Consider the following 12,273-nt stretch of genomic DNA (forward strand, 5'->3'; position numbering starts at 1 on the left):
AATATCAGCACTGGAGTGCAGCAGTGACGCGTGCTAACACGGTAATTACCTCTCCCACGGAGGAAGACGACCTCAGCTGGTCAATAATATCTAGCGAGACATATGTCCCAGAGATGTGTCACTGCGTATCTGGATCGTGAATCTGTTTTACCTACATTCAGCAGAGCACAGACTGTGTTCAAGGGCAACGATTTGGCTTGCACATTAGTGTGTGTGTGTGTGTGGGGGGGTGAAGCGTGAAGCATTTACATGTTTCCATTAATCATGGTATAAATATTGGGGGGGTTGTACTTACTTGTTTTGATTACTGGGGGTACCTCCCCTCATCCCCTCTAGAATATGCACCCCTGACTGTGTTTAAATCTGAGCTAGTGCCTCCCGTACTCCTCAAATAACCCTTTGGATGAGCCGACACATCAATGTCCCACTTACCGCGGAGATACTGAAAGAATCCTGTCACCAGATTGAGAGACGTGGTCTTTTTGACAGCTACATCCTTAAAGTGTGCCATTATGTGCCCACATTCCCTACGTTTGTTTGTGTCCTTTATGTATGAGTGTGTGCGCATATCATCCAGGGAGGAAAAGGGGATAAAATATCCTTTATTTCCTTCGGATAGTAGAACAGAGCAGACGGCACAGCTTTCCACGTGAAAACACAGTGCGTCTGAGCGTTAGGGGATGGAACCTCCCCCTCCTCCCTCTCTTCTACTTCCCTGCTGACTCCGGTTGTCTCTCTCCCTCCCTTTCTCTCCTCCGCTGTGGATATGCTGCTAATAAAGTGCAGTTTCTATAATCTTCTGCAGCTTCTAACAAACTTGCAGCTTGTTATTTTCACATGCAAATGAGCATGCGATTTGCTGCAAATGTTTCTCTTCATCGGTAATGGTGAACCTCTGGCAAACCTTTGGCAACAATGGACAATTTGCAAATCTCATTTGCATGTGTAAAGTGGCGAATTTGCTGCAATTTTGCAGTGAACTCTACATTTTTGTAAGGTAGGAGATGTTAAGCAAAATGTTAGTCTCAGTCACCATTCACTTTCATTGCATGCTAGCATTCTGCCTACCATACTCTTTTATGTTCCACAGAAGAAGCAGAGTCATACTAGTTTGGAACATGAGGGTGAGTTAATATTGACAGAATTTTCATTTTTGGTTGAACTATCCCTTTAAGAATATTTGACTGGAGTTGATGCCCTTCTCAGGTCTGGTCTAGTTCTATAGCAGGGTCCCACAGTTGCAGCCTTGCTAACCGGCTATGCCACTGATCTTCCAATCAGCATGCGGGGGGGCTGTGATGTCACCAGGCAGCTGGTGTGATCCTGATTTATATGTGTGGGTGTGGGTCATCACTAGTGCAACACAGCTTGAACTCCATCGACCAGAACAAAAAGCACTGTAAACACTAATCCAGAAATGGCTTTGTAACAATGTTCATAAAAGGAGAAAGCAGGAGCCGGGTGATCAGTCCACATATCATGTTTATTTACACCAAAAACAAAAACGGCTTTCAGCGGCTACTTAAATCTGGCTTTTCAGCCACCCACACACTGACTCTGTTTTTCAGTGTAACACTCTTAGATGCACAGACACACACACACACACACACATAGGACAGGTGTGTGTCTCTCTCTCTTTTCCGGCATCTGACTTCCTTTTTAAACTCACCCACACCCTCACTAGAACAAGAAACATGTGCTCGACCACACATCCCGCCACCACATACACCCATCGGTCGACTCCACCCCCACCCCCCACTTCTGGAGAGCCATCTGTACCCCCGGACTGTGGACCATCTCAAACTTAAAAGGCTGAAGAGCCAGTTACCAATGGGTGATCCACAACATCATTCTGCGAAGAGTCTCGTCTCGCGTCTGTTCCAGAGGGAAATCCCTGGCGGGGAATCCTCTGAGGGCTGGGGAAGATAGAGGTTTGGCTGCAACCCAAATCCACCAAGGCCTGATATGTACCCCCTTAATACTCACAGTTATGCGGTACATCCCAGCTCAATCGGGGGTGGCCTGCGGCACGTCAGAGACCCGAACCAATGTCCCCACATCCATCATCATGCATTGGCCAGGAAATGCTTGGGCTCCCCGTTGCTCCAACAGACCGGCCCAGGCTTCACACCCTTACCTGTAGCAGCAGATCTGTCATCCTGGGGGCAAGAGTGGGGAGAGACAGTGGAAACCAGCAAGTTGCGTAGTCCCTGAAGCCGGAGATCTGGTTTAGGATGGAGAACTCCTGGTTTCCGGGGAGGGGGAGCAGGACGAGGGAAAGGGGCAGAGAGAGAGAGAGAGAGGGGGAGAGAGAGAGAGATGATGATGATGATGATACAGGCTCGCCGGCCCCTAGATAGATCGCCATGTGGTTCTTGACCAACTGGACTGCCTCCTTCACTGATGCTGGCCGATGGCACTAGACCCATTCAGCACCCACCTCCGACAGGCATCACGGAGCAATTGGGCATGCACAAATTGGCACCGGACTCGCCAAGCATGAGTGAACGGAAATGCTGGCGGTGTTGTTCAGGTATGCGGCCGACCCATGGAGGATAGCCATCTTCAGGTCCCCTGTAAATCAATGAAGGCCTCCGGCTCATCCTGGAGCCTCATCTTGGTCAAAAGGAGAGGGGGTATGGCTGCTGCCCCCAAGGATGCAGCTGAGGTCCTGGCTGGGGCTATCAGGTTCCGCAATGCCTGTCGATCCTCGGCTTAGGCCAGTAGGTGCTCCTGAAAATGCTGCTCCTGAGTGAGGAGAGCCTGATGGGGTTGTTCTTGAATGCCAGCAAGGGAACGGATGATTTCGTGCAGTGGTGAGGTTTCCATAGTGGCACTTCTTTCTCTGATTCCTGGGTTTCGGCACCAGTGTAACAATGTTTATTAAAAAGAGAAATCAGGAGCCGGCTGATCAGTCCACGTATAGTGTTTATTTCTAATGCCAGAACAAAATCAGCATTCCGGCGGCAACTTAAATCGGGCTTCATGTTGTTTTAAAATCCTCATGTCTATGGCACACACACACACACACACACAAAAAAACACTTTTTTAAAATATATGCCCTAGTCTTTTTTTGTGCCGGATACATTAATGCATGAATGTGCTGTGAATGCCATTCCGTGATGTCTTAAAATCTTCAAGCAGTGTCTATAAGATTCTTTAAGTGTCTAGGCCAAACAATCATTAATTTCATGTTGTGTATTTACTCACAATGAATAATACATTGTGGCAGCGCGGAGGGCGGGCCGGGTCGTGATCCTACACACCCGGTCCCGTATTAGGCTAATCAAGCCTCCGCCCTGCCACATACATGTTTACCTGCATTAATTGCTAATGGCTATAAAGAACCTGGGAAGCGACTGCACTCAAAGTATTTAATCATTAATGTCACAGCTAGTGCAATGCATCTGCCACCTGCTACAGTGCAGTCAGTGACATCATGCGATTATTCCTAAGCATCAGCAACAGAATGGCATCTACACAACCCAAGCCATTCAGCAATACATTTACATATTGTCCAAATATGACAGCTCTTCAACTGCGCAATGATAAGACTGTCTTAAGGTCACTAGATATGGACATGTCCTAATGTTAAGTCCTGAACATCCAGGGAAGCCTTGCCTTTTGTTTGGTCTTTTTAAACACATTTTATTCAATTACACTTAATTCAATCTCGTGTTTTGCTCCCCTGAACTGCATTTACAAAGTATGATTGCTCCTTAACAAATCCACTTAAAGAAAAATCCATTCTACGCTCACGCACCGTGCCATAGTTTATGTATTTATATCTCAAACAGTCTTTTGTACTAAAGAACAAGTAATGTTCCCCTTCGGCTAATGAAATTCTTGAAAACGGTTCCATTTACATCACATGCTCATCTAATGAGTCAGAATTAGTGACTCTGTGTTGCTTTAAAATAGATTCAAGTGTCTTGACAGAGAGTGGATTTTTTAGAACAAATAAAGAAATGGTAGATCTAACAGAGTTTTCCTAAAAATGTAGTGTGGTTTTTGTCGCTTATCGGGTATCATTGTCCATCATATCATAAAAAAGGTTTCTGCAAACCATCAACATCAACAAAATTTTTTTTAAAAGAATATCTCAGCTCTGTTGGTCCATACAATGCAAGTGAATGGGGATCAGACCTTTGTAGCTCCAAAAATCACATAGAAGTAATCCATATGACTACAAGGCTACAAAGGTCTGATCACCATAAATTTGCATTGTATGGACCTATAGAGTTGAGATATTCTTCTAAAAATCTTGTTTGTGTTCTGCTGAAGAACAGACGTTATTCACATCTGGGATGGCATGAGGGTGAGTAAATGATGAGAGAACTTTCATTTTTGGGTGAACTATCCCTTTAAATATGATCCATTTTGATTTCATGTTAAATAGTTTGTATACAAATCCAATTAATCCAGTAACCTTATTATGCAAACTTTAATAAGACAAAAATAAAACGATAATATCTTTGTATTCATTGGAGGATTTGACATTAGACTAATGGAAATGGCTGATTGTTATAAAAATGTATTTGTGCCAGGTAAGTGAAAATGGCACACGAGTTTAGCACACACTCTAAGCAGGCATGCACCAGTCACAGCTGAGGAGGAAACCAAAAGAAGTTACTCTGAACACAGTAACCACAGGCGTTCTGCCAAATTAACCAAACATGGCCTTATTTAGTGCTGATGTGCCATGGCAAGGAGCACACACCTTTCTGATATGACTTTCAATGCAATGTACATTTGACTGCAACATTGTACACGCTTTATGCAACTGCTGTGCCAACACAGAATGCCAACTCTACTGCATTCTGTTTATGCACATAAGAATACATACAGGCTATTGGTTTTGGTTTGGTTAATTCTTCAGAGATTGTTCATATCCCTAACCCTAAGTATATTAGTGATGCTTCCCTTAGCAAACAGCACTAATAATTCATTTTGTCCATCTGAGACAGGCATCATTGATTCTCAACTCTGACAGTAAAGCTGCAAATTCATTTCTGTTTCTTGAAATTTAAATCATGACAGAAGTGCCAGTTATCACGCATAAATACGCAACTTCCTTCCTGGTGTGTTTGAATACTAAGTTCCTCTTTGCAGCTTGAATCCCACTTCTTGTTTCACCCTGAACACTATAAGCATGTGGCTGTTGCCATGGTGATCTAAAATAAACATTAATCCTCCAGAAGGAAGTATCCCTCTCTTCCGCAGGTTACACAGGAAATGCATTAGGGATTTTGAATATAGGTACATGTGCCACACACTTGAGAATATTGAACTATTTATCTATAATTTTTTCATTAAACTTCATGATTTATAATTTAGGAGTTGGCTGTTTAGTTTTATCTCATGCGATTTTGTTTGCATAAACTCGTACAACTTCATCAATTGCAATTTCCGGATGTCTAATGCAGAAGTAGGCACGAGTTCCGCGCACGAGGCGTTAAGGACATTCTTATTAATATTATACCCTTACCCAAACCCCTTATCTAAACTTATCAAATCAGTAGAGTTTGCAAAATTAATAGGAAGCTATTGTGTGTGTGACAGAAGCAAGTAATTGTCACGTATTAGAAGGAAACGATGTTCAGCGATGTCATTGACTGTAGTGAAAGTCTGTTCACGTTCATCTGTACATACAGTAGTATGCAAGTATAAACACCATGGGACCACACAGTCATAATACTGATCAGGAAGGAGACGCATTCTGTCTCCTAGAGATGAATGTAGTTTGGTGCGAAAAGTGCAAATCAATCTCAGAACAACAGCAAAGGACCTTGTGAAGATGCTGGAGGAAACAGGTCTGAGAAGTATCTATATCCACAGTAAAACGAGTCCTATATCGACATAACCTGAAAGGCTGCTCAGCAAGGAAGAAGCCACTGCTCCAAAACCACCATAAAACAGCCAGACTACTGTTTGCAAGTGCACATGGGGACAAAGATCTTACTTTTTGGAGAAATGTCCTCTGGTCTAATGAAACAAAAATTGAACTTTTTGGCCATAATGACCATCGTTATGTTTGGAGGATAAAGGGTGAGGCTTGCAAGCCGAAGAACACCATCCAAAACGTGCAGCATGGGGGTGGCAGCATCATGTTGTGGGGGTGCTTTGCTGCAGGAGGGACTGGTGCACTACACAAAATAGATGGCATCTTGACAAAGGAAAATTATGTGTATATATTGAAGCAACACCTCAAGACATCAGCCAGGAAGTTAAAGGCTAGGTCGGTCTTCCAAATGACCCCAAGCATACCACCAAAGTTGTGGCAAAATGGCTTAAGGACAAGTCAAGGTATTGGAGTGGCAATCATAAAGCCCTGACCTCAATCCGATAGAAAATTTGTGGGCAGAACTTAAAAAGTGTGTGTGAGCAAGGAGGCCTACAAACCTGACTCAGTTACACCAGTTCTGTCTGGAGGAATGGGCCAAAATTCCAGCAACTTATTGTGAGAAGCTTGTGGAAGGCTCCCCAAAACATTTGACCCAAGTTAAACAATTTAAAGGCAATGCTACCAAATACTACAAGTATATGTGAACTTCTGACCCACTGGAAATGTGATGAAAGAAATAAAAACTGAAATAAATAATTCTCTCTACTATTATTCTGACATTTCACATTCTTAATCCTAACTGACCTAAGACAGGGAATTTATTCTATGATTAAATGTCAGGAATTGTGAAAAACTAAGTTTAAATGTATTTGGCTAAGGTGTATGTAAACTTCTGACTTCAACTGTATATGCGTATATATACCTATGTGTGTGAATATATATGTGTGTGTATGTACTGTATATATGTATATTCAAAATAAATCAAAACTGTGTTATATTTTAGCAACTTTAAAGTAGTCACACTTTGCCTAGAATGTACTCTTGACATTTTCTCAAGCAACTTCTTGAGGTTTCACCCTGGGTTGCATTTTAAACAGTATTGAAGGAGTTCCCATCTATGTTGGGCACTTATTGGCTGCTTTTCTTTATTATTTGGTCCAAGTCATCCATTTCAAAACTTTTTTTTTGTATTCGATTTTAGTTTTACAAATTTTAAATTGTATAGGCCAACATTACAGAGATGGGGACTCAAGTTAGAGACTCAAATTCGAGCCACGCAAGAGTCATATTTATAGACTTCAGACTCGACTCGACTAGACACAAAGGACTCAAAAATGGCTCCAGTCATTTAACCTTAACTATTAATATCTTAAAGGAAGAATTTGTGTTTTATTTGATTGGTTTTATTACATCTGCTTCACATTTCCCCATGTGTCATGATTGATCGGACCTTAATCATAGAATTCGATAATGTATTTCCACATAAGCCACGAAATGTCACAAGAGTCCCATTAAACTGGACGGCACCCATTGTGCCATTTGTGCTCACGTTGTGCTTTGGTTGTGCCCTCAGAAGCAGAAACTTCAAGAACACATTCTCAAAGGTTAGTTTCATGAATTAACACAAAAAGTTAGCTAATATTGTACTGTCGCAAACATTGGGCTTTGCAGCTATATGGCTTATTATGATCGCCAACCAGAGGTTATGTCAATTTTAACCTAGTGCTTAATTTCAACAATGTTTTTGTAGTATATATGCCGCCTCGCTCTCTCTCTCTCTCTCTCTCTCTCTCTCTCTCTGTGTGAGAGAGAGAGAAAGATTTGTCCTGTATTTTAGCACCTTGCAATTACCATGCATACCATTTTTTTGTTTTAAAGACTTAAAAAAGCTGAATATATATATACATATATATATACACCCTAAAAAAGATGTCGACTCAATCTTGTGATGAAAGACTCGAGACTTGACTCGGACTTCAGATGTAAGACTCGTGAACATCTCTGCTACATCATGTAAAAGCATTATATCACCCATCAGTTCTCCAGTTATCATTAATGGCATTAGAGAAACCCATATCGGTTAACCCTGAATTCTTTGTACCATTTTTCTTATAGACAACAACCTTTTCGAGGGAAATTTACCATGGCTCTTTGTAGATTCATGACAGGCTGGTGTTCAATTTTAACTGATTCACCCACACATTTGTGTTCGCACTAAGGAGATACCATTATCTCCAAAATAAGCACACACACAAACTGTAATTTCTAGTTTAAAAAACCTCCAAAGGGTTGGAAATGATGGCAACATTAGTAAACACATCAATGAATGGACGTGCACACACAAAAACATTATACACACCATTAATATTGATTTCTCAAGTGTGTGTTTAATTTTGTGTGCCAGGACATATGGTGCATCTCTGTTCGTATCTTGAGGGAACTGAATCAGCTAAATTCTCTCCTTGACTCAACGTGCGAGTGAGTCAAGGACTGTCACGAGAGGTAAAGAGCAGAATTCCAGCATCACTTACCTTGCAGCCTCTGCATCACATTCATAATGTCCTTACTGGACCGTCCGAAAGGACTAAGGGAAGCCATGGTACCTTTCTAGAGTCCTCTACTCTTCTGATAGTACACTAGAACACTCATGCAGTCAGTACTGCAGATACTGCACTACTTTCTTAAGGGGGCATCCCCATCTGCCCCTCCTACTGTTCTCTCTCCTCCTCTAGCTGTCTCTCTCTCTCTCTCTTGCTCCATCTGATGCAGGAACTTGATTTGATCCAATAGAAGAGCAGGTCTCATTTAGGTGCCCATCGGTGTGATGGACCAATCAGAAGTCCTCTTCTATGCACAGTCAGTGAACTGAGAAGTGAAAGTAACATAAGAGTGTCAGATCATTGAACAAATGTTCAATGTTTATGTTGTATGTTTGCATGTAAAGCAGGGAATGATAATAGCTCTTATTAAAAAAATTAAAGTCAACTATTGACTTTAAATGCAGACTGTTACATAGGTAATTTATGATTAGTTATATGAGGTATGTAATCCATGCATAATTAAATAAGTCCCACCAGGTATAAGATTTCAGTTCAGTGTAACACATAGACTTGAATGTATTTTCAATGCATATTAGCCAAACTTATGTATGCAATAAAGTGAAGTCACCAGAAACCCAACAACATAAAATAAACATCTGCAGAGAGTCAGCATTTGCAAGTCTAAATGCATGATTTAAAGAGTATACAGGAACATTTACAAATAAATCTACAACGCAGATTTACTTGAAGACGAGCCCTTATTCATCAGAATCTATTTTTATCATGTAAATGGTAGCTGGTGTAAAGTGCATGCATTTATATCAGCGAGCATCTCGCGCCTACTTGACCGCATTGTTCCTGTGTAGTGTTATGGTTGTGAAACTCTGTTAAAGAGGTTGTTATGGAAACCTATAAATTAGGCTTTCTCAATAGGATGTGGCCCACGAGAGACAAACGTTTGGCCCGCGCGAAAGACCTGTTCACAAAGCATCCTTGACAATTTTGCAAGACAAAAATAAATAAAAAGGGAAAACAATACCACCCCTGTACATTAGGCGGCACTGTTGCTGTTCTACAAACACTTATACCAACCAGTCTCCCGCGCTGTTAGTGCTCGAGATTATTGAACGCTGTTAAAGCATGTATTTACCTAATTTGGCATCATTGTTTCATTATGTTCTTTCCATGGTGTTAATGCATTCTGAGGTTTTTTGCGAGTGAGACGAGTAAAGAGCGCATTTGCATAAATATTTTTTTTTTATTTAATGCCTGGATCATATAACACAAGGTACTGTGAAACAAATGCACGTGGAATACTGCACAATAAGAATAACACTGTACAAAATTTTTTTTATTGAAATTATTGCAAAACTTTGTTATATTATCCTTAAGAACAATACAAATTTTAAAGAGACAGTGCAGTTGACTCACATGGAGATCCAGGTTCTTCATTAAAGTTTTTTTCTTCTTCTTTTTTTTTTAAACAGGCAAAGTTGTGTAGTTTTGTGTATCTATATACAAACAACATTTTCATAATTGTTTGAATAAATAAAACAGGTTACTAATACTGAGAAAAATAACTAATAAAATAATCATTAAAAAACAACAATAGTAGTAATAATAATAATAGCTGCAGCACAAACACTGTCATTACCGACTTTGTATTGTTGACGGAATTTGACCCTGGGTGAAAACTAATTGGAGAACCCTGCTTTAAATCAGTGGTTTTCAAACCCTGGGTCGCGACCCACAGAATTAAAAAATGGGTCGCCAGTGATTTAAAATAAAAAATAAAAAAATTATTTCGTTTTTTAATAATATTAATAATAATAGCTTTGATTAGAAGTACACTAAAAAAAAAACATTCAAATTCATGCAAAATAAATAATCCACATGTCACCTGACCGGCTGACCGACCTACTCGTAGCCCTAGGCAACACAAAACAAAACAAAAAACCTTGTGCGCAGTGTTGTTGATATGCAGCCATTTTATTTTATTTTCCCATGAGATGATGAAAATATTCGGTACCGTGAAATTAGTAGCCCGTAATGAATTTATTTTATGCTGAACATGAGCAAACCAAAGTCAAAAACCATTTATGATTTTTTCACAAGAAAAAGAGGGTCAGAGACCGAGACCCCTTTAAATGAAGCAGCAGAAAACGCGGTCAACCCTGCCGCGAACAGCGGAGATGATAATGAAGGCGATGCATGTCAACAGAGTAGCAGTACTTTTCCAGCAAAGAAAAAGCAGAAACCCGGAGTAAGGCCATATAAAGATGATTTTTTGAAGTTTGGGTTTGTCAACTGTTCGGACGCAGTCCATGCAGCAATACCAATGTGCGTAATATGCGGTGAAAAGTTGGCAAAATATGATAATAAAATAGTCAACTAATATAAAAATCACACTGCTCTGTTAAAATAGTCAGTAGTAGGCCTACAATTCGTAGCCTACTATTCAGCGTAAGCACGTACCGCTCCACGTGATGTTTCCAAGCACATTTTTGCGCATGTGAAAAGGATTATTTTATTCCTGTAGATATTGCAACGTGATTCTAATGAGAGAGTTACGTGAGCATAATGCCCCTTACTTTTACTTTCGCTTTAAATTATTTCGTTTTAGCTTGTTTAAAGTTATTATTATTTTTTAATTCTTGTTCTGTTCTGTATATAATGAATATTACATTTAAAGAGTTTGTTGTGGAATATGTTTTGTGTATTTTTTAAGCATGCAGCAAACGATAGGCTATTAATTGGTTAACATTCCTGTATGTAGGCCTATAGCTTGATCAAATTATTTCAGAATCGACTTTGCGTTCCAATCGCGTCAAGGATCAGCAAGTGCACGTGCATCATCAAAAGTGGTTAAAAAAAAGTGCTTTTTGTTCTGCGCACAAGCCTATGGGTCGCGTCAAAAAAAAAAAAAAAAAAAGGGTCCCTCTTGAAAAAGTTTGAAAACCACTGCTTTAAATGATGTTGTCATGCCGCGTAAATGTAATTAATCCTTTACTGCCATCTTCTGTTGTTAAACGGAACGGTTCGGGGGCGTTAACAGTGGTTTGGGAGAAACGAATCTTTCTGAAGATTCGAATCAATTGAACCGACTACTTGGTAAAACGATTCATTCTTTCGAAGTGCACGCTGAGGACATCTGTTGATCAAAAGCGTGTAGAGTGCATGCAATGGCAAGACTCAAAACACAAGCAGCAACAACAATACCATGCTTTCAATTATACACCGATCAGCCACAACATTAAAACAACCTGCCTAATATTGTGTAGGTCCTAGGGCTGTCAATCAATCAAACATTTTAATCAAATTAATTACATGGTGTCCCGATTAATTAATAGCAATTAATCGCATATACAAATATTTGCTGAGAAAGCCCCTCATATAACAATAATTCAATATATAATGATGAAATAATTATACATAGTTATCTTTAAATATTAAAAAAAAATCTCTCTCTCTCTTATATATATATATATATATATATAAAATAAAAGATATTCAGATAATTAAAATGCATTACATTCTTGTGGCAGAAGACAATACAAAAAACGGCTTTAGAATACAATGTATTGTTTACTACCATATTATTGATCATAAGCCAATCATTGGCATACAGTTCACAGGGGGTGCATTGCGATTAAATACGTTAATTGTTTTAATGCGTTATTCTTTGTCAAATTAATTGCACTGAATTAACGCGTTAAATCGACAGCCCTAGTAGGTCCCCGTCGTGCCGCCAAAACAGTGCCAACCTGCATCTCAGAATAGCAGAGATTATATTCTTCTCACTACTGGATGTTTTTTGATTTTGGCACCATTCAGAGTAAATTCTACTCTGTTGTTCACATCAACCATCAGAAAGGGGAAAAAATGTG

At 39.9% G+C, this 12,273-nt stretch overlaps 1 protein-coding gene across 1 annotated transcript in view; it reads right to left on the bottom strand.

Annotated features, from left to right (window-relative positions):
* LOC127662469 (nesprin-1-like) overlaps nucleotides 1–8,485 on the bottom strand; it is a 142,898-nt gene extending 134,413 nt beyond the window's left edge. Inside the window, exon 1 of the mRNA XM_052153646.1 lies at nucleotides 8,378–8,485. Within this exon, the coding sequence (XP_052009606.1) occupies nucleotides 8,378–8,444 (67 nt within the window). The 5' untranslated portion in view covers nucleotides 8,445–8,485. The remainder of the gene's footprint in view (nucleotides 1–8,377) is intronic.
* Nucleotides 8,486–12,273: the final 3,788 nt, after the last annotated feature.

This window comes from Xyrauchen texanus, chromosome 22 (assembly GCF_025860055.1).
Source record: "Xyrauchen texanus isolate HMW12.3.18 chromosome 22, RBS_HiC_50CHRs, whole genome shotgun sequence".
NCBI classification, from domain to species: Eukaryota; Metazoa; Chordata; class Actinopteri; order Cypriniformes; family Catostomidae; genus Xyrauchen; species Xyrauchen texanus.